We start from the raw sequence: 24,607 nt of genomic DNA, 5'->3' as shown, positions 1-24,607 counted from the left end.
TTGATGTGAACATTTATTTGATGTTCACATCAAAGAGGTGTTTTACATTGTTTGTTACACGTTTAGACTTTATTATTGGATTGCCAGAATCATAAAAGTCGTGTATATAATCCACAAAAACATTACCTGACTGCCAGATTTAGTGTTGCCACGAGACGAGACGAGACGAGACTTTCACTTAGTCTCGTCTCGTCTCGTTAACTCGAGACGAGACTAAGTTAAAGTCTCGTCTCGACCTAATGCAGTCTCGTCTCGTCTCGTCTCGTCTCGTATGGTCTCGTATGGTCTCGTCTAGTCTCGTCTAGTCTCGCCCAGTCTCGACTAATGATTTTTATTTCATTCCCACATTTCCACGTATGAAGTACAAATTGTCATATTCTCCGAAAACCCGCACAATCTGTTTCTATGCTTTATGGCGGAAGCACCCGCTAGAGACCGTCTTAAATTGCATCAATAATGCAAAGTATATTGTAAATTCTTCTCAACCTTCCTAATGCGACTGGCCTGTACTTGCAATTACTCACTGGTCTGGCCCTTTGGCGGTAGGTCATAAACCACACCAGCTTGCAGATGTTGCAGATGGGAATTTCCCAGGATAGTTTATGTTTCTGTTTCCTGTGTTTCGTCTACCTGATAATTCGATGACTAACCGCATGGGTCCTTCTCTCTTAGCTACTTCTTATCTTTTGGGTTCAAGTCTCAGTCTGTTTTTAGCTCTTGCAATCGCAACAATTTTTCAATCAGCGAATGCGAGTGCGAATACGTCGAATACGCGTGTTACATATTGATTGTAAGCATTTTTAATGTGTTTTACAACTACGGTATATATATTGTATTGTGTAGAGTGAATTACAACAATGAAACGAAGTGCCAGGATTGAATCAACCACTGTAAAACGTGCAAAACCACTAGTTGGAGACGAAGCTGCAGACGAGATTCTCGAAGAACAAGATCCATATTGTGCTAGTGATGACAGTGACAAAGACAAAGATTTTGTCCCAGAGGAATGTGAAACCACGAGCATGTCGTCCAGTTCTCAGTCATCAGTTTTTCCGGAAGATGAATCTTACTCCAGTGCTTCTACATCACGTGTTAATGCCAACTCGCAATCAGAAAAATTTAAAAATCTCTTCGCCTATTTGCACAACAATTTGAACCAAAAATATGCAGAGTGTAAATTATGTAAACTGCAGGGCAAAAATGTTCAGTTAAAAATGAAACAATCAAACACGAGTGGATTAAAGAAGCATTTACGAGCTCGACACAAGAAGGAATTTTCTCAACTATATCCTGCCGACAACACACATGGAAGAGGCATAAATGCAGCAGCATCGACATCGGCTATCAAACAGCAAACAATCTCCAATATGTTTCGGAGTTCTCAGCATCAGGTAAGCCAATGTTGCCTTTCTTTTTTTTTTCGTATCCTTACTATTTGATTTTCTAATTAACGGTAACTAGTCACGGCCTCATCGTCTCTGCATAAAAATTCAAAAATTATTAAAAATACATAATATCAATTGCCACGTAAGTCTGTAAATTCAAAAAGTCAACAAATTTTATTATTTTATTTTACGTTTATCGATTATTCAGAATGTTCGGTTTAGGCACTTGGCAACTTCGTTATTTTAAAAAGAACACCATGTACTTACATATATTGGGTAATTCCGGGGGAGATGACCACATTTTCAAAAGTGCCAATATTTTCTTTAATACGCTTAATTAATTAAGTTATAAAATAGCAAACTACGCAAACTTTATTGCACATTTCATAAACAAAATCAGAATTCTAAAAAACAACACATAGTATTCAATAAAAAAACATAAACAAAACGTTCTAATGGTCCAACTAACCCAACCGTTAAGGGTTACATGAACCACCATATACGGTCTAGTTGGACCACCTAGGGTGAGACGGACCCCAAACAGTTTTTGGTAAAACAGGGTAGACACTTTTTTCTCAAAATAATTTTCCCTGACTTTTCCAGACTCTCTCTTCCAGACGATTTTTCAACTTTTCCCTGACTCAATGATAATATTTTTACAAGGGTTGGCAAATATAATGATATTTATATAAACATCGATATAACATTATACATACTTAAAGAATATTTTTGATAAATATCTGACATTTTATATCCAAACTAATATGATTGTGTACGCAGTGTAACGTAACAAAAAAAATTCAAGAAATAAAGCAAATTTAAGACTTAACCTTAACTTAACTTAAGCACGTAAGAATCTAAAGCAAAAATTTCTAGTTTACCTTAAAAACAGAAATTTGATAGAAGTTTAACAAGTAAAAATTTATAATTTTGAAGTATAAATTTCCAGTTTAGTTTAAAAGTGTATAATAGTTTAGTTGTTGAAAAGTTATTAAAAGTTCCGACTTTAAAAGTAGAAATTTCGTCTTTAAAACTGAAATTTCTAATTGAGTTTAATGACAGGAAATACTAGTTGTTTAAAAACAGAAATTTGTATTTTAGTTAACTTTAAAAAGTCATTATCAGATGTTTAGAAATGAAGTGTGTAGTTTAAGTTTAAATGTAAACATTGCTAGTTGTTTTAAAATGGCAATACCTAGTTTAGTTTAAACCAAAAAATTCTAGTTCAAAGGCAAAGTAGAAACTTCTATTTATTTTTACAAGTAATGTAGTAACTACTCTTCTTGCATATTTCATACACGAAGCTTCCTTAATTATTGTTCAAGGTACACTATACATGACGCAATTTTTTGATGCTAGTTTCATCAAACTGCATGTAGCCGTTTCGTCGGAAAAAAATCGAGAACCTAACGAAATGCATTGGCGCCTATATGGGCCATTCGATCTTTGTCAGGTCGTAACTCCGTTTGAAGTGCGGCGAAAATTAATTCGGTCTGCCGGATTTTGTCACTTATCACTCGATATCTCGAAAACGAGGACTCAAATGAAAAACTTCGTCCCTTACAAAATTGTAGCCCGAAGGCTTCCGATGACAACGGTGCATTATTTACATTTTTTGTACAAGTAATAACCTAGGTACCCACCTAAGTTAGAGGTACCTACCCATTTACTAGTAAATGGCAATTAATAGATGTACGTTATAGTAGCAAATGCGTTCGCAAACCCTTATTCGCACACCTGTATTCACTTTTCAATTAGTTTGGATTTTATAAATGGAAACAGAACCATTGTCAAACGCTTTAAAGTTCCTTATCACTCTAAAAGTTGGCCGCTATAACAAACATCACTGCTGTTATTCATAGGAATTTTTCATTCAAATATTTATAACCGTTGCTACGACTAATTTGCAATAGTAATTATGTTGGTAACTATTACTACAATAGATCCTAACCAGTACTATCCAAATTGCGCTCACAACAACAAGCAATTAGCATCATTTACTGCAACGTAATGCACTGAAGTAATGTAGTACCTTCTCTTCTTTGGTATTTCATTCTGTAATACACGAAACTTCCTAAATTATTGTATATTCCACTCCACCACTTTAATAGGAAGGCAGTTTTTATACAAAAACAGTAGAAACAAATTACAATTTGCTTGCTACAAATTTGCGCCACAAATTTCTCACACATTTTTTTCCGTGTAGTTTTAATAATAATTCTTAATTTGCAATACCCAACTGTATGACTGTAAAATGAAAGCAACATTTATGCTCTGTGCAACGCTGATGTGCTCACTTTTTAACGTTTCTTCATTCATTTCCAAGGTGTTTCGATGTTACAATTAGGAAGGGTCTGTAAGCGTAATTTTTCCCAAAAAAACCGGTAAAACGGTAAAAGTTAGTAGACCCTATCTTCCACGTATGCTTATCAGAGCCTGAATAAAATTCAACGAGCAACTGAAAACTGAAATAACATGTAGGGTGCACAGCCCCAACCCGAAATTCTGTACAGTCAAAAATACAGGGTGTCCCTGAAATAAGCGGCATAAATTTAACCACAGATTCTATGGACCAAAATAAGTCGATTGAAGCCAATTTATCTGTATACAAAGTTGCTTCGTTTGGCCGTGAGAGGGCGCCAAAGTTTATTTTTGTTTTTAGTTTTTCTGTAATAATTCATACGCGGATCGTTAGATTTAGATGAAAATGAAACTAGATACCTGGATACTGCTTAAGATGCTCTAACATCTGATATGCATATCAAGGTCATTTCGATGCGATAAGGGTATAAACCACCCCCACCCTAACAGAAACCGTGGTATAACTTTTTTATGGATTGGACATTCCAGTCAATATTTTTTCTGGTAAAATAGCAACCTATTCTGCATGTTTTTTGTCTCCTACAAAAAATTAATATCTGCAGCCGTTTTCGAGATAAAAAATATTTTAGTAATCGCAACCCCAAATTTTGTAGTATCAAAAATTTTTTTTTGCTCATTTGAAAAAAGGGAAACGCAGGTTTAGATTCCTTGGACCAAAATAAGTACATTTTACTTATAAGAATTTTGTCTTAAAATGCTTCGTTTGTCCGTGAGAGGGCACAAAACTTAGAAATTTTCGTTATAAATTCCAATAGGTCTCACAGAAAAACCAAGCATTTTTCGACAAAAATTTATTGAATGAAATCAACTTATTTTAGTCCAAGGAATTTGTGTCTGCGTTTTCCTATTTCGAAATGAGCCAAAAAAAAAATTTTAGGTACTGCCAAATTCGGGGTTGCGATTACTAAAATATTTTTTATCTCGAAAACGGCTGCAGATATTCATTTTTTGTAAGAGACAAAAAACATGCGGAATAGGTTGGTATTTTACCAGAAAAAATAATGACTGGAATGTCCAATCCATAAAAAAGTTACACCACGGTTTCTGTTACGGTGGGGGTGGTTTATATCCTTATCGCATCGAAATGACCTTGATATGCATATCAGATATTAGAGCATCTTAAGCAGTATCCAGGTACCTAGTTTCATCTAAATCTAACGATCCGCGTATGAATTATTACAGAAAAACTAAAAATAAAAATAAACTTTGGCGCCCTCTCACGGCCAAACGAAGCAACTTTGTATATAGATAAATTGGCTTCAATCGACTTATTTTGGTCCATAGAATCTGTGGTTAAATTTATGCCGCTTATTTCAGGGACACCCTGTATATCTATTCTTTAAAATATGAACAATTTGATTCGGTGTAACTTTCGTTTGAAGCTTTTTTAATTTTTTTACGGGAACGCAGTTTTAGCACGATCCGTCTTAAGTGCCCCAACCTGTATGTTTGTCATGTTTGAACTCCAAAAAATTGGTCTTTAACATATTTATTTGGTTTATTGTTTACAGTTTGGTAGCGCGTGCGCACCCATCAGTCAACCTGAATTTGATGAGCTGGTTGTAGAGTGGATAGCTGTCAAATACCTTCCTTTTAATTTTTTTGAAGACGATTTCTCCCAAAAGCTTTTTGGCTACTTAAATAAACAACTGGTGTATCCCAAACGTACGAGCCTTAAGATAAAAGCTATGGATCGATTTAATAAAATGCAAGAGAGTGTAATAAGGATTATGAATGCCAATAGTTCAAAAGTCTCTTTCACAATAGACGGATGGACATCTGTAGCCAATAAATCGTTCTACGGGATAACCGCTCACTATGTAGACGATAATTATACGCTCCAGTCTCTGGTGATTGACTTTGTACCATCACACGGACACCACACAGGACGGGATATAGCTCAGTTCTTTTATTCAACTTTAAAAAAGTACAACATTGTTGAAAAGCTTCAAGGCATTACAGTCGATAACGCCGCCTCTAATACCCGATTTATGCACGAATTATCTCAAATAATGGCCGACGATGTTAATGTGAAATTTGATCCTGTTGATCAACATTTCAGATGTTTCGCTCACATATTAAATCTTGCTGTCCAAGACATACTGAAGTTAATACGAGACGAGCCCAAAAATGATTATGACGATTATGGGGAAGATGGTGGATCTGAGTCTGATCAAGAAGAAGATGCGGGTGAAAAACAAAAACCGTTGAGTAAGTTGCGAACATTATTCCTAAAAATAAAACGAAGTGAACAGTGGCAAAACAAATTTAAAAGTTGTTGCGACGTAACGAACATTAAATGTTTAGCAACAAATGTGGATGTTTCCACTAGGTGGAATTCCACCAATGACATGTTGGCTGTTGCAATTAAACTGAAACCGGCATTAAATGCCCTATGCGAGAACAATGCCGAATTAAGTTCGTTAAAAATACGTGAGGATGACTGGGCAATATTTTCCCAAATCCAGAAAATATTGAAATATTTTAAATCACTGTCTGTGTTACTGAGTGCAGAAGAATATGTCACGCTGCCGTTGGTGGTAATTGGTTTCAATATGTTACTTGACAAACTAGAAGAAGAAATTTTCGCTCTAGACTCCAAAGAAAATAGAACATCAGTGGATGAAATGATACTGCTCGCTTTCCAGGCAGCTCGTAATAAATTAATTAAGCACTATACCAAAGCCAATTGGATATATTGCGTGGTATTACTGTTAGATCCTCGACACAAAAAAGAAACTTTCTATTTGACAGATTGGGGCAAGGAATTACTTAATTCGTCGATGCAGAAATTTGAAGAAATTTATAAGAATGAATATTATGCACCAGAGTTTAAAAGTAATTCCACTCAGACTACCGAACATTCCACTAGAGAAGAGGATGAAGATTTTGATTTATGTTGTCTTTTTGAAATGAAAAATCAAAAATCTGCGGAGAGCACATGGCGTAACGAAATAGATGCGTATTTCAATAGCCCGAGAGCCCCCAGAGATGCGAACATTTTGCAATGGTGGAATCAAAATGCTTCTACATATCCAACGTTGTCGAAAATGGCTCGAGATTATTTTAGTATTACTGCTACAAGTGTGCCAGCGGAGAGACTTTTTTCGCGAGCCGGATTAACTATTCGAAAACATAGAAATAGATTGAGTGCGGACTCGGCTAGATGCCTTTTATGTATTAATTCATGGTGCAACAATAAGTTGTACAAGTCTATTAAAGAAAATGAATAACTTTTTATAACCAGAATTGTTCCTTTTATAGGTAGATGTAGGCATTATTAATAAGTACTTAATTATGTTAATTACTCATTATACTACTTATAAATTTATTTTTTTGAGATTAATGTTACTTTTTTTAGAATGTGTGATTCTGTTGTTTCATCGGCCATTTTGTACAAAATAAAATTTTCGTCTTTATTGTATTGTTTCGTTTTAAGTACAAAGCCATACCTAACACAAATAAAAGAATGTGTGACAACTGTAAATGCAAGCCTCTGCGGAGGATTTTTTCTTGCAGCGCAAATAAACTTTAACCGGAAAAATAATTTTTTCTGCGATCAGTATGATAAATCACTCATTCCGTGGTTGCTAATAAATCAGAAATTATAGGCTGTGCAATATCAACGCAATAAAGAAATAGGCGCAACGCGCAAACGTGCAGAAAAGTGCTTCGTATAGGTAAGTGCAGCATTATGTACTGAAGCACACCTTGACCTTGAGCAAGGAGTCATTTTGACGTACGAATCCATGTTTGGAAAACGATGCGTTTTCCTCGACTTTCCCGAAGGACTAGTGCGCCAAAATGACTCCTTATTCAAGGTGTGCTTTATAAAATTTTTATCTATTTTGCATATTTACAGTTCACCTTAGTTGAATTTTATTTATCCGCCACGCCACACTTGATTTTTCAATCATAATGCTACATTCAATTGTTGTTACAGTGCAGATCTTGATTGAGTTGAAGAGATACACGTATTTATTGAAAACTTCAAGACTAAATTGAGAGTCTCGTCGAGACTCTCGTTTGGTCTCGTCGAGACTCTCGTTTGGTCTCGTCGAGCCTCTCGTTTGGTCTCGTCGAGACTCTCGTTTGGTCTCGTCGAGACTCTCATTTGGTCTCGTCTCGCCGAGACGAGACTTTCGTTGGGTCTCGTCTCGTCGAGACTAGGCGAGACGAGACTGAACCACGGTCTCGTCTCGAAAAGTCGAGACGAGACGAGACGAGACGAGACTAGTCTCGGTCTCGACGGCATCACTAGCCAGATTGACTTCTGTAACAAAGATTTAGACTTCATCTATTTTATTAATACAAATAGGTTCCGAGGGCCCGTGTTGCCCTTTACGTGACAAAATTCTTTCGAAGCAATAATTTCAAAAATGATAATACATATTTTGAATAGCTCATGACTATGTTGAAGGAAACATACTTCTTAACCAATTCAGTGATGCATAAAATTTAATAAATTTTTTTTTTATCAGTTTATGATAAAAGAATTGGAGTCTCGGGTCCGCTGGACCCACCTTGCCCGGATAAGGGTTAAAGCGCTTAGTGGCTAAATCATTAAATAAAATAGCTAACTTATTCACACACTCTAATTTGACAATTATTAATTTAAATTCTAAAAAATTGTATATTGCGGTTGTATTTATATTAGCCTTACCTCTTTAATTTTACAAATTATAATACTTTTTACGGCTCCGTTTAATCTACCTTTTAACTCTTTGTTAACCTAAAAAGCTTTAAGGAAAAGCCTTTTGTAATTACATTAAACAAAATTTTCGTTTCCTTTTTTTCTTTTTTTTTTTCGCCACATAGCTCTTAATTTCCGGCATTATTTATTCTCAGGCTCCTGCAGGATTTACTTTACATGCGCTTTATCCCTGCTACAGTTTCAAGTTTATGACAGCCCATTTATGGAGATAGGTCACGGAATTAGGTCACGGGGTGTTGTGGCGCAATCGATGGATCCCGTCTGGGGAAACTTTCCAAGTGCAACGCTGCGTTTTGTTGCATTTGCTCCATTTACCCTATTTATTCTCTAAACGCTTGGAATAATACGTACTTACAATAAGGACCTGAATAAGCAATAAAATCATTTTAAACGAGTTTGTTTTTTTTTTATTTAGCGTATGGCTTAAGTACATCATAGAATATATTTAGATTTATGCATTATAAAATGCATCAAAAACAGTCCAGTTTTTTTATATATTAGATTGACCCTTGGTTGCCATTACAAAGTCTATATGGTCACCTGTGTATGCTCTGCGTGGGCAGTCCTGAACAATGTGACTGATCGTCTGTCTTGCAGCGCCGCAGTCACAAGAAGGCGAGGGAAGTTTACCCCATCTGTAGAGGGAGTCGGCGCATCTTCCACAGTTTGTTCTAATTCGATTAAGGGCTGGCCAAATCTTACGGGGACGTTCAAATTCGCTAGGTTTTCCTATGATGTCCGGTAGACTATGGTAATGTGGATCTGTCTTACTTTCCCAATCTTCTCTCCATCGGGTATTTATGTCAAAGTTGGATTGCTGCAGCGCTTGAGAAGCTTGTAGAGGGGGTAACCTGGATCGGAGACGGTTTCCAATAATATCGGGGATGTCGTTGTGGACTAGTAGCTGATGACTGTCCATTATTTTGTTATATTCTTTAACCAATGCATGTTCGCGGCGTAGGTTGGGTGGTGCTAGATTACTAAGGGTAGGTAGCCACATTGTAGGAGTGGGCTTAATTGTGCCTGTTATCATACGCATAGCACGGTTTAGTTGAGTGTCGACCAGGTGGGTGTGCCTGCTATTTAGCCACACTGGTGCACAGTATTATGCCACCGGATATATCAGGCCAAGAGCAGAGGATCTTAAAGTTGATGCTGTGGACTCCCATGTAGTGCCGCAGAGTTTCTGTATTATATTGTTGGGTGTTTTCAATTTTGCTGCTGTTTTCGTCAGGTGTTCTCTGAATGTCAGCGTTATGTCTAGAGTAACATCAAGGTATTTCGGGTATTTATTGTGTTTCAACAGCTTGTTATTAAAATACACTCGCGATTCTCTGTTTGCCAGCTTGTTGTTGAGATGAAAAGCTGATACTTCAGTTTTTGTAGTAATTGGTTGTAGTCTCCATTTCTTAAGTTATTCGCTAAGGATGGATAAGTCATTCGTGAGAATGATTTCTATAGTTTCTAAAGATTGGTGGCTTGTTGCAAGGGTCCAGTCGTCAGCATATCCAAACTTTCGATATTCGGTTTCAGGCATGTCAGTAATATAGAGGCTGAAAAGTAAAGGGGCAAAGACAGAACCCTGTGGAAGGCCATTGTTAAGTTTCATCTGTCTACTCGTCTCCTTTCCCATTATAATCTGGAAGATTCTGTTTGTCAGCATGTTTTCAATGAGCTTATCTTTCTGCAGGGGATAATACGGGCCAGTTTATATATTAATCCCTGTCTCCAAACAGTATCATATATTGCTGTTAGATCTATAAATACTGTTGCTGTTTTTTGTTTTTTTTTTTTGAAAACTAGCTTCTATAAAAGTTGTTAATGACAGTACTTGGTCCGTACAGCTTCGATGAGGGCGGAAGCCAGCTTGTTCAATGGGGACATTTTCTAGTATCTTGTGACTAATTCTGTTGAGGAGAAGCTTTTCTAATAGTTTATATACCATGCTGAGTAGAGCTATGGGGCGGTAGTTTTCTGGCTTATCGTTTGATTTGCCCGGTTTCGGAATTGCAATTATCTTTGTTCGCTTAAGTGAGAAAGGAATGTTACCTGACTGAAGTATATCATTAAAGAACATTGCAAGCCATTGTTTAGTGTATGCACCACTGTGTATCGAGAACTCAGGATGGATACCATCAAACCCAGGTGCTTTACCTGCTTAAACGAATTACTTAGATTAAACTAAAATCAAGAAAAAGTTGTTTTTTTATTGAATAATGAGTGCACATAATCTAAAGCTAAATCTTAATTGCAGCTTTAGTAACTCATGTATCATCATCATCAGCCCTTTGCGTCTACTTCTGAATATAGGCCTCCCTCATTTTTGTCGATTATGCTCTATTTTGAGCTCATGATTAGATGTGGCTAAACACTCAACTTTTATCTTATTTATCTTCTGTTTCCTCTTTATAAGCAATTCTACTCGTTCATTAGCGGATTAATACCTCTATGGAAGGTTGTCACTCCATCTTTTGCGCGGTCGGCCTATACTTCTACCGATTGGTGATTTATCTCTTGCTATTTTTTGACCAAACGTGTCTCCCCAATTTTGCTTATGTGGTTATTCCATTATTTTTTCTATTTGGTTACCATTCGTTTATACCCCTTTCAGCACGTACCCACACGATTGTGTGGGTTTGTTTTAAACTGATGTAAAACTGCTAAATATTAAAATCTAGCGTTCAGTACGAACGACGATGATTGTGTAAGTTCACTGTTGTGCTTTGTGCTACCTTACGCGATTGTTGAATTTATTTTGTTTCGACAGTCACAACTTGATTTGCCACTAAGGGTGGTCGTCAATTCGGTAAGAAATGTAAATAGATTTAAATGAAGTAAAGAAACACAGACTTACTCACAATCATTTAATAATACTTCGACGACCGGTTTCGATCTCTACATTATTCAGATCATCTTCAGGTCGGCGTTACAAGTAGTTAAATGATGCCGTTACAAGGGATGCTTTGTAAGTTCATCGATAACATGTTTAAACTTCCAGATTATGCCAATAGGATAGCTAGGTGAGGGACTGGGTAAGCGGACATGCTTCGTAGGTCAAAACACAGTGAACTGGAATGGATCCTGAAGGCAGATGTGTGATGTGAAACAGAGACAGATGTATTAGTTATGAGAAAGAAAACGTTCGGGTGAGAATGTTCATAAATGCAGCTAAGGTGTAAATTAACTTATTGTAAACACTTGTACGATTGTGAAGGTCTTTGCTCTTAGGTGTTTTGAGCTATGGGCAGAGGTCGAAGTAATAAAAATGACAAATAGGAATAAATTTCAAGTTTGTATTGTTCCTGGTCATAGGACTACGGGATGTCAGTTAGTTTGTATCTTTATAGGTGCCTAACACTAGGAGATCTATTAAATGTAGAGAAATAAGAAAATTAATTAAATAAAAAGAATGTCAAATTAAAATTGGTTGAAAAACTGTAGAATATTAAAGGTGATCTGAGAAAGGAAGGAGTTTGTTTAAGCTATTATTGTATGATAGTGTATGTTCAGAAGAAATATTGACTAAATAATTACAGGGTGTAGGCACTTACATTGAGAAATTATTAAAATAAATAAATAAATTAACACAGAACACATAGGATTATTATAATTCTGTTAATTTATTTATTTTAATAATTAAATGTGTTCTGTGTTAATTTATTTATTTATTTTAATAATTTCTCAATGTAAGTGCCTGCACTCTGTAATTATTTATTCAATATTTTTTTCTGTGTAGTCAAGTACTTGGCCTGACTTGTGAATGGGATTTCTACTCCCTTGAGCGCTAGTGGCTATAAGCTTCGCAGTGCTCTTTTCCTGATGAAGGGCACAACGCATGTTTTTTGAGGGTTAACTTTCAGGCCTCCTTCCTCACACCAGCTGTCCACCATCTTGTGCCTACTCGTATAAAAAGCTCTTTTATTGATATATAGTTACTATAATATATCCATAAAACATTCTACAAGAGACGCGTGGGAGGTGATTTTAAGGATTGCAACTTCGAAGTACACTACTAGAAACGGCAGAATGAGAGTAGGTACTAAAAATAATTACAGGAAATACGCCGAGAAATCGAAAGCGGAGTAAATACATTAGAAGATAATGTAACGTACAGTGTATAAACGAATGGACATTAAATAGAAAAAATAATGGAATACCCACATAAGCAAAATGAGGGAGACACGTGTGGTCAAAATAGCAAGTGATAAAAAACTTAATATTTTTAAATATTTTTCTTTATTCACGGTACTAAAAATTCAAATGGATACATTCACTGTAAGCCTCAAATAAAACCAAGTCTCTCATCCCTACTGTATTAATAAAACTTTGCAATAATTAAGAATCTCTCTATTACATGCCGCACTCAACCGTTGAACTCATGCAGGAATCCTAAGAATAGAACGTCACATTAATTTTGCACATCAAGAGGTTTTCAAATTACATCAGCGTCATCCTCAGTTACATTGTCTCGAAGGTTGAACTAACAAGTGGTTTTCTCAAAGAAGATTGGGTTTGCATAGATGAAAGGAATAGTGCACCGGTGCTTGTATTATTCAGACAATTTCATATTATGTATTCTGTTATCAAGACCTATAACTAAGATTACCGAAACCTTGTTAAATGGAGGGTTAGATAAGAATAAATTATAAAACATCTGTTTAATACATACTCTGAATAGTATGAACAAGAGCGGCGAAGTTAAGCATTACTTAAACTAAAACAAAAGAATAGAAATATATCAAGCAGATGAAATCCTTAATAAATATAAGCATAAAAAATTGCTCAAATAAATAGTACCTATTAGGCCCAAAGCAGACGGACCACTCTGTAGCGCTACTCCGTGGATCGACAAAGCAGCTTCCGATATACGCTCTGAGCTTCGCTGGTGTCGCTCCTAGCGGAATACTAATGCAACCTTCACCGGTAATTAAATTTATTATTTAAGAGGCTACAGTAGCGATCAACAGGTAGCAACAAACGCGTTCCAAGATTGCGGCTCTAATTTTGAATATTTTGTCGAGATATTTGGCACACATATTCGTAATATAATAAAGAATGGCGGTACAGAGCCCAATTTCAGAAATATGTTAGTACGTGGAAATTACTCTATAACTAAATAAAATATTGAAAAAAAGCCTGTACCGCCATTAAGAAGAAAAAAAAACTTTCTTCAAATAAACTTTTTTATCCCATGCCTAGATTTTGTGTAATCTTGGAACTACTAAAATTTTTTATTTCTAACAAGAAATCGAACATATTATAACTAAATAACTAATTAGGCAACATAGAGAAATTATCACTGTCATTTTGACAAACCTGCGCTGCGTCAGATTTTCTCTAATCTGTTCTCTAATCTTTATCGATATCTGTTCAGTGCAGTAGTGTGTTAATTTAAGAATTAGTTTTTGTTGTTTCATAGGAAAGTAGTGTTTATTGATAGTTAATTTATTATATATTTGTTGTTGTAAAAGTTGTTGGCCTCTTTGAAAGAATAGATTGTTGTTAATTGTGCGTTTTATAATCAACTATTTTAATGGGTCATAAGCCACAATTTAACAAAAAAAATGATTTTATTAACGTTTCGAAGCCCAAATCGGGTTTCGTTGTCAAAATACAAATTACTACTAAAATAAACAAAACTTTTGTTTCTAGGTAAAAAAATTCTTCTAATAATTTATTTAATCTGACTCATTTATATTGGAAATTCAGACGTATATTATACATTTTAAAGTAGAAGACTTTAAAATGATATCGCCAATATTTATGAGTTGCGTTTCTGGGACGACTTTACTAAAAGATAGTTAATTCGATTACATGAAATCAATCCCAACTCAAGAATATCCGTCACAAAAACATCATAGCATGTGATCTGTCTTTAAAAAGACAACCAAATGTAACGATGACAGTAAAATTTTCGGGTTAGAGATTTCATAGTAAATCACGAGGTAAAACCAGGAAAAAACCTCGTGATACTATCCCGACATCGTAAGTATTTGGTTTTACATTTATTTAATTTACTTTCAAAAAAAAAGTTTTTTTATCACGAGGTTTTTCCTGGTTTTCCCTCGTGATTTACTATGAAATCTCTAACGCGAGAATTTTACTGTCATCGTTGCAATTGGTTGTCATTTTAAAGACAGATCACATGCTATGATGTTTTTGTGACGGATATTCTTGAGTTGGGATTGATTTCATGTAATCGAATGAACTATCTTTTAGTAAAGTCGTCCCAGGAATGCAACTCATAAATATTGACGATATCATTTTAAAGTCTTCTACTTTAAAATGTATAATATACGTCTGAATTTCCAATATAAATGAGTCAGATTAAATAAATTATAAGAAGAATTTTTTTACCTAGCAACAACAATTTTGTTTATTTTAGTAGTATTTTGTATTTTGACAACGAAACCCGATTTGGGCTTCGAAACGTTAATAAAATCATTTTTTTTGGTAAAATTGTGGCTTATTACCCATTAAAATAGTTGATTATAAAAATGCCACAAGGAAATAGCTTCAGAACAACTTTGTGAGTTTTAGTTATAATATGTAGGTAGGTAAGTATATTTTACGTAAAAATATTTCAAATTCTAATGCGAGTATATAAACTTTAGGAGGATTTTTTATTCTAAAAATATTATCAATAGTTTAACAAAATGGAAAAATAAATCAAACGAAAAATAACGCAAAACCTTCCAAGTAAAAGTCCATTAAAGACCGTGCCAAAATTATGCGAAAATCGAAATTTGTTTCGCTTCACAACAAAAAATGATTATTTATTATTGTTTTATTATTAGATATTTCATGCAAATACCTTTCTAAATACCTATCTTAATATAAAATGTTCACCCATTTTGGTTTATTTTTATAAATATCTATTTATTAATTATAAAATCGTTTTCTGTTACTTCCATTTAGCGCGACTATGATATTGTCAAAATATTAATCTTAGATATTGTCAAAGATTACCACTGTTGCCAAAGTTTATGATACTATCTCCCGAAGTTATATTTTGTTGCTACCTGTTGATCGCTACTGTTTACTCTTAAAAATCTTTAAAACGTTTATTTATATAGAGTTTTAAGGTGCGTGGAGAGAGAATATAGTAATATTTTAAATTTACTTAGGTATAAGTCAATAGGTATTATAATTGACGGTTTAGTCGGTTTTTCTACTTTAACACCAGTATTCTTCTGGTTCTGAAAGACGTTTAGTGGCCAGTTGCCAAGTGGGCTATAAAATTATGTCAGAATTATAAACATTGAAGACTGGATAACTAAACACTACTGAAATTGAATAATTACATTTTGAATGAATTAGTCCTCTATAAATATCTAGCAAGAAAATTAAATTTATTTTCTTGTAAAATTTATTTTCTTGTAAAATTTATTTTCTTGTAAAATATTTTGATAATAGAAGTTAGAGATAGATAGAAGAATATTTCCAAATTTATCTGTGGAAGAGTGAATAAGAAGTATATAGGGTGTCCCAAAAGTATGGGAACGGTCGAATATTTCTCGAAATAAACATGGTATCGAAACACTGAAAAATATGTGTTCAATAATTTTCAAAAATCTATGGAATCACAAAAAACACGACCCCCACTAAACCCCCTAGAGGTGGGGCGGGGGTAACTTTGAATTCTTAAATGGAGACCCCAAGTTTTTATTCCAGATTTTGATTCCTTACGTAAAAGTAAGTAACTTTTATTCGAGACATTTTTTTTTGAAATATGGATAGATGGCGCTATAATTGAAAAAAAATCATTTATCCTGATGTCATAGGTAAATAATAGAAACGTTCTAATATCTCGAGAAATACATTTCAAAAGAAAAAACAAAAAAATACGTATTAAATATTTTTCAAAAACCTATGGATTGGCACCAAACACGACCCCCCACTCCACAACCTGGAGGTGGGGTGGTGGTAACTCTAAAATCTTAAATAGCAACCCTCATTTTTAATTACAGATTTGGATTCTCCATGAAAAATTATGCAACATTTGATCGAAACAATTTTTAGAATTGTTGATAGATGGCGCTAATAAATAGACTTTTTCCAATTATGGCGCCATCTATCAACAATTTTAAAAAATGTTTTAAATAAATGTTGCTCAATTTTTCATAATTAATCCAACTCTTCAATAAAAAATATAGGTTGCCATTTAACATTTTAAAGTTAACCCCCATCCCACCTGTAGGGGGTGGGGTAGAGGGTCATGATTGGTGTTATTCGATAGGTTTTTGAAAAAAATTAAACACATGTTTTTTGGTTTTTCATTTTGAAGTGTATTTCTCGAGATATTAGAGCGTTATTATAATTGACCAATGGTATTACAGTAAATTGTTTTTTCCGATTATAGCGCCATCTATCCACAATTCGAAAAAATGTCCCAAAATAAAAGTTGCTTAGTTTTACATAAGGAATCAAAATATGCAATAAAAACTGGCGGTTTCTATTTAAGATTTTATAAAGTTAGCCCCACCCCACTTCCAGGGGGTGGAGTGGGGGATTGCCTTTGGTGCCATTGGATAGATTTTTCAAAATTATTGAAAACGTGTTTTTCAGTTTTTCGCTCCGATGTTTAGTTTGCGAAATATTCGACCGTTCCTCTACTTTTGGGACACGCTGTATATTTTACAATGTATGTGATATTTTTTTAATATGTTTAAAAAACTTATAAGCATTTGTTTTTTTTTTCAGTGTTCCTCCGAGCGATCTTCTACTGCGGTTAGGTGAGCACGATCTTTCTACCGAATCAGAACCGTATCTGCATCAAGAGAGAAGAGTTCAAATAGTAGCGTCCCATCCTCAATTCGATCCTCGTACATTCGAATATGATTTAGCGCTACTAAGGTTTTACGAACCTGTCACGTTCCAACCAAATATCTTACCAGTTTGTGTTCCGCAATCTGATGAGAATTTCGTTGGAAGAACTGCCTATGTAACAGGTTGGGGAAGGCTATATGAAGGTAAGCACGGTCATCTTTAAATTAAATTTTAAGGGAATAGACACAAACTACATTAATTATTTGCAAAGTAAAATACCAAGATTTAAGGAATATACCATAGTGGAAGAATACTGGCATTACAAAAAACACAAAGTTACGCCTTGCCTTCTATAAAAAAGATCCAAAAATTGCATCTATAAAATACCCTGTAAATGCGACAATTTCTACGTGGGAGAAAGTGCAAAGCCACTAAGTGTCAGGGTAAACTAGCATGAAACATACGAACATAGACTTCGAGAAATACCAGATATGGAAACATGTCCGAGACCACGGGCACAAATTACAATGGAAAGATAATAATAATAATGACCGAAATAGACATGAGAAAGAGAAAAGTCAAAAATGTAGCCCTCGTTCTACTTAACAAAGAAAAATGTGTAGCAAACAACGAACTGTCAATACTGATGGAATGGGCATGAAGCGAATTTAATGCGGCCAACATACAATAGAGAGATCCTAGAGAGAGTCAGATAATATACACAATAATATCACGAGGTATCTAACAATATTTCGACAAAGTCTTTACTTTAATAAACACTTATTATAATTATTATTTATACAACAATAATAGCTGACATTTCAATGTTACTTCAGTTTGTTGAATCAAAGAGTTTATACTCCAATTTATTTTAGTCCAAGTAATGAAACTTAAAATAGGACAAAACCTCGCAATTTTTACAGAATGGATCGATTTGCTGGAAAATTTGAAAATAAGTAGTGGATAGTCCAAGGATCAAAATCTATATTATTCCAAAAGGCGCTTTTACCATGGGGGTGGTTGCCACCCCATCTGGGGGGAACATTTTTTATTATATTTTGAACGTAAAAGTTGGTAAAAACATTCATTCTAAGTAAAATATATTCTATACCTTTTTTTTTGATAAAATTAATAGTTTTCGATCTTTATTCGCTATCGAAAGTGTTAGTTTTGTATCGAAAAAGTCAATGTTTTTAATAAGTTTTCTGCTAATAACTCCAAAAGTAGCCAGGGTACTGAAGCGTTTTTTCGACCGGTAATATTTATAAGAGCAAATTGTAACTATTTCCTGCGTAGGATCTGGCGGCCATTTTTATTTATAAACAATTAAGTGTCAACAAATGGCATTTTCACTTTTTTTTTCAAATTAATGGAAAACAGGGAAACTTATGGTTTTTTTAGTAAAAATATCTTCGAGATTATGGAAAAATCTTTAAAATGACGTATTACAAAGTTTGATATACTCATTTATTGTTAATATAATTGCGAAAAAATATCGGAATTGCAAAAAAAAATATTTTCTCAATAACTGTTGTAAAAATTAGTGTACAGCTTTGAAATTTTTGTCAAATAAGGGTTTTTGGTGCTTAATATGTGATAAAAATTTTGAAGCTATTCATTCAATTGTTTAAATTTTATTCAATTTGTTTATCCCAGAGAGCATTTTTTTGCAATAACATAAGTCAGAAGAAAATGACGTTAGAACCATTCCAGAGGTGTCAAATGAAAGAGCATGAGCTAGATTTTTAACTTACTTTAAAAAAAGTAAATAAAAAATGCATTTATTAGTAATAAATAATTATGAAAAAGTATCCTAAATCTTTCCTTATAGACTTTTTATTTTTTTATATAAGAAATTATACGTATTTATTACAATTTTTCATCAATTATGATATAGATAACATTACTTGGTAGTTGTGCACTTAAAACAGGGTAAAAAAGTTAATTTTTTTGGAAAAAGTTTATTAAGAAAAATTTACGATATTTTGCATAATTATTTATTACTAATAAATGCATTTTTTAATCACTTTTTGAACCATGTTGAAAATGTAGCTCATGCTCTTTCATTTGACACCTGTGGAATGGTTCTAAGGTCATTTTTTCTGACTTATTTTATTGAAAAAAAAATGGTCCCTGGGTTAAACAATTTGAATAAAATTTAAACAATTAAATGAATCGCTTTAAAAATTTTATCACATATTAAACACCAAAGAACCCTCATTTGACAAAAATTTCAAAGCTGTAGACTAATTTTTACAACAGTTATTGAGAAAATATTTTTTTTGCAATTCTGAAGTTTTTTCACAATTATATTAACAATAAATGAGTATATCAAACTTTGTAATATGTCATTTTCAAGCTTTTTCCATAATCTCGAAGATATTTGTACTAAAAAAATCATAAGTTTCATTGTTTTCCCTTGATTTAAAAAAAGGGGCTGCTGTTATTTTTTGACAGTTAATTGTTTATAAACAAAAATGGCCGCCAGATCCTATGCAGGAAATAGTTATAATGTTATAATTTGTTCCTACAGATATTACCTGTCGAAAAAACGCTTCAGTACCCTGGCTGCTGAAGTGTCACGAACAGGGTATATTTTTGTCTTATTACCCTGGCCTATTCGTCAAATGATAAATATTGCAGTTTCAAAGTCAAAAGACAGTAAAACTATGCATTTTTATTAGAGGATAACTTGTTGAGACTAATTTAAAATATTTAAAAATATCTATCTCTAGAAATAGAAAAAAGTGACCCTAGATCAAAAGTCTCCTCTAGATCCAAAATTAAGTGACTTATAATGAAAAAACTGTCAGTCCCTATTTATTTTTCTGTAAAAAAGTGATCGGAAACACCCTCCTAATCACCACCCTAATTAAAATTAGTCATTGACCTTATTTGGCCTTCTTTATTTATGTATTAATAAAATAGGTTCTAGAAGTTTGACCGGCTTAGAATGATTAGTTTAAAAAAATGGAGTTAAAAGCGAATAACGAATTTTTGTAATTTGGTAAAAAATGCCATTTTCTTCAGAATAAAAAGATTAGCATCAGAGATACAAAAAAATTTAAATATGAAATTGTAGATTATTCAATTCCCAAGAACTTGGTTCGAAAAAAAATTTGTACGGCAAAAATTGAGTAAATCGTAGATGAGTATATCTAAAAACATTGATTTTTTCGATATAAAACTAACACTTTCGATAGCAAATAAATCGAAAACTATTAATTTTATCAAAAAAATATATAAAACATTTTTTGCTTAGAATGAATGTTTCTATGAACTTTTAGGGTCAAAATATAATAAAAAATTATCACCCCCGAGATGGGGTGGTAACCATCCCCATGGTAAAAGCGCCTTTCGACATCGTACAGATTTTGATCCTTGGACTATCCACTACTTATTCTCAAATTTTCAAGCAAATCATTCTGTAAAAATTGCGAGGATGAAAAGCTTCGGTCCCTGGACAATTTATATTTTTTTGCGATATTTTTCGGAATAACTAAAGTTTGAAACCCTTAATACACTTTAATGTTACAGATCCTGTTTTTATTTTTGACGGCTTTTATTAATTCTATATCTGTTTTTATTGTAATGTATTTGTTAAAGCTAACGTATTTGATGTTTCAGATGGTCCCCTACCGAGTGTCCTTCAAGAAGTGTCCGTTCCTGTGATCAACAACACGGTCTGCGAATCGATGTACCGAGCCGCGGGCTATATCGAACACATCCCACACATCTTCATTTGCGCCGGCTGGAGACGTGGCGGCTTCGATTCCTGCGAAGGCGATTCAGGCGGTCCGATGGTTATCCAGCGACAAGATAATCGCTTTTTACTCGCTGGTGTCATTTCCTGGGGCATCGGCTGTGCAGAGCCGAACCAACCCGGCGTTTACACTAGGATAAGCGAGTTTCGAGACTGGATCAATCAGATTTTACAATTTTAGATTAGAGTTTTTGGATCTCGCCCCGCAAATTTATAGAAATATTTATTAAAGAGCGCACTTATAAAGTACCCCGCACAAATCTTATGAAAATTAGGTCCCAGTTGATTTCGTTCATACTTTAAGAAAATACTCTTTGAAGCATCCTGATAAAAAGTTGTCTTGGGCGCAACTCAATCGTATGAAGGATTTTCAAGATATAGATGCACAAACTCGGAAAATTATAAGATTTACTGGGTATTCCAATTCCTTGAGGTATTGGTTATCTGGCAACATGTATAAGTTTGGATCAAGGAAAAGTACTAATAGTCTAGGTTTTTTCTTATCTATCCAATGGCGACCTTTACTTTGACCTTGACCTTCAACGGACGTCATCTTCTAGAGTTTCGAGGGTTTTCGGCATTAAATTTATATAAAGAGATTACTCATGGGTTTTTGGGATCGCTAAAACCGAATATGCTATCAGAATTGACCCCAGAGGACGTGGTGGTCAGGGCCACTGCAAGGGACGTCATCTTCTAGAGTTTTGATGCTTTTTCGCATTTACTTGTTGCAAATAAATTACTGGAGGGTTTTTTGTGGTCGCTAAACACGAATATGCCACCAGAACCGACTCCCGGGCACCTGTTTTCCAAGGTCAATGAAAGGGGCTCCTGGAGTTTCGAGGGTCTTTGGTACTTTACAGTACATTACATACAGTACACTCGAGTACATTAATGCCAACAGATTAGTTATAGGTTTTTAGGGTTGCTGAACACGAATACGTGATCAGCACAGACACAGGAGCACCTAGTGTCTAAGACAGGTTATCATCTGGAGTTAAAAACCTAAGCGTAATCCATTTGATTCCTCCAGAAGATAGCCTGTTTTAGGCACCAGGTGCTCCTGTATTTGTGCTGATCACATATTCGTGTTCAGCAACCCCAAAAACCTATAACTAATCCGTTTGCATTACTGTAGTACCAAGGACACTCGAAACTCCAGGAGCCCCTTTTATTGACCTTGGAAACCAGGTGCTCCGGGAGTCGGTTCTGGAATATTCGTGTTTAGCGACCTCAAAAAACCGTCCAGTAATTCATTTGCATCAATTAAATGCCGAAAACCATCGGAATTCTAGAAGATGACGTCCCTTGCAGTGACTCTGGCCACCACGTCCTCCGGAGGACAATTCTGATGGCATATTCGTGTTTAGCGATCCCAAAAACCCATGAGTAATCTGTTTATATCAATTTAATGCCAAAAACCCTCGAAACTCTAGAAGATGACGTCCGTTGAAGGTCAAGGTCAATGTAAAGGTCGCCATTGGATAGCCAGGAAAAAATCCTGGACTACTAGTACTTTTCTTTGATCCAAACTTCTACATATGTTGCCAGATAACCAGTAACTCAGGGAATTGGAATAACCAGTAAATCTTATAATTTTCCGAGTTTGTGCCTCTATAAGTTGAAAATCATTCATACGATTGAGTTGTGCCCATGACAACTTTTTATTAGGAGGCTTCAAAGACTATTTTCCCAAAGTATGAAACGAAATCCACTGGGACCTAATTTCCATTAGGTTTAGGGGGGGGGGGTACTTCGAAGAAATTAGCAATCTAGTTTGTTAAATTCAAAACTATACCTACATACTATAAACATATTTGTATGTACCACTTCTGTGTAAGAAGTAAAGTAGAGTCCTATATGTCATAAAAAAGCGATTTAACCCTTAACTACTGACAAGGATGTCAGGACGTAGATTCTGACATGCGGTATGTCATCCCGTTGGCTATCCTCCTTTGTTTTCAATATCTTGAATTTATTTTGTAGTGGGTACTGTATTTGTTTTTTACATCAACTACGAAATGATTCTTCACACTGCTGTGGAATAAAGTACTGCTCCAAATAAAATAAACTTTATTTTATCAAGAAAGTTATGATTGCATGCATAATATTTAAAAAGATGGTGGAGGTTCTTACAAAATCCTTTTTGAGTTAAAAAAAAACTTGCGTTGGCAAGAGAAATGGTACAGGAACTCGTTGTGACTGTAGAAAATGTAAGTTTAAATATAAACATCTCGAAAACAAAAATAATGACAAATTTGGTACCCAACCAGAACATCAGTATTGGTGGGAAAGAAATAGAACTCATTGATAGATATAAATACCTGGGACATGAAATCACGACTGGCAGGGATAACCAGACTCACGAACTGAAGAGAAAAATCGGTCTTGTGTGGGCAGAATATGGAAAACTGAGAGAAACTTTTAAAAGTGAGTTGCCCACATGCCTAAAAGAAAGGTATTTGATCAGTGCGTCCTCCCAGTTTTGACGTACGGATCAGAAATGCTTACGTTAACTAAATCCACGGCGACCAAACTAAGAGGCACGCAGAGAAGAATGGAGCGGCCAATGTTAGGAACAACTCTGCGAGACAAAATCAAAAACGAAGAAATTAGGAGAAGAACAAAGGTGACTGACGTCATCGAAAAGGATAGCCAGGTTGAAGTGGATATGGGCGGGATACATAGCCTGAATGACAGATGGGCGATGGATAAAGAGGTTATTAGAATGGAGACCAAGAAAGGACAAGAGAAGCGTCGGTCAACCGCCTATAAGGTGGACTGACGTCTTAAGAATGCTTAATAAAACTGGATGAGAGCGGCGCAGGATAGACGGGATTGGAAACTAGGGGAGGAGGTCTATGTTCAGCAGTGGACTTTGAGGCTGAATTATGATGACAAAAAAACTTGTAAACAGTACTGGTAACATAAAAATAGTAAAATAATGCACTACTTAAAGGTAGAACAACTGGAACAACTGGCTGCCATACTAACAGCGAAAGAATAAACTGGACTGCTTTAAACTATAGAAAGGTAAAAAAACTTATATGCGTTAGGTGATTCCACAAGATAATTTTACGTCAATGTAGCTCAAAGACTAAACCATACTAAAACTGCAGCAGTTGGGAGCAGGTACAATTACACACCACTTAAAGGTATGCAGATGGTGTTTTAAAAATATTTTATAAAACACGTTTGCAACAAAATATATATTCAGCAAGGTATGATATACCGCATGTCATTGGTTACGGGTTAAAAGATTTCATTTTCTTGGATAATAAAAACCCTATTATTTGAATACCGATGTTCAATATTTGTATGTACATTAATAACTTGAATTATGGGAGAAGTAAGAAATTTCAGAAGTAGCATATTGCCATCGACGCGCCCTTCAAATAAGGATTGAGTAGTTGGTTTCAATACTGTGTAGTTAACTTCTTTTCTACTACAAATACTAAGGTATCTGCAGGTAATAACGCCAGGTTGGTAATATCGCCAATTCGTGATTTCTCAGAAAGTATGTTTGCTAAATAATAAATGGCAACATGGATATGTTCCTCATAGTATTCTAAATCACGTGATCATGTTTGCGAT

The 24,607-nt window shown here is 34.7% G+C and overlaps 1 protein-coding gene across 1 annotated transcript in view; it reads left to right on the top strand.

Annotated features, from left to right (window-relative positions):
- Window positions 1-21,917, top strand: part of LOC114335635 (serine proteinase stubble) — a 326,052-nt gene extending 304,135 nt beyond the window's left edge. Inside the window, exons 7-8 of the mRNA XM_028285901.2 lie at window positions 17,185-17,453; window positions 20,878-21,917. Of these exons, the coding sequence (XP_028141702.1) occupies window positions 17,185-17,453; window positions 20,878-21,194 (586 nt within the window). The 3' untranslated portion in view covers window positions 21,195-21,917. The remainder of the gene's footprint in view (window positions 1-17,184; window positions 17,454-20,877) is intronic.
- The last annotated feature ends 2,690 nt before the right edge of the window (window positions 21,918-24,607 follow it).

Source organism: Diabrotica virgifera, chromosome 6 (assembly GCF_917563875.1).
Source record: "Diabrotica virgifera virgifera chromosome 6, PGI_DIABVI_V3a".
Classification (NCBI taxonomy): Eukaryota; Metazoa; Arthropoda; class Insecta; order Coleoptera; family Chrysomelidae; genus Diabrotica; species Diabrotica virgifera.
This window is presented reverse-complemented; position numbering and strand designations above follow the sequence as displayed.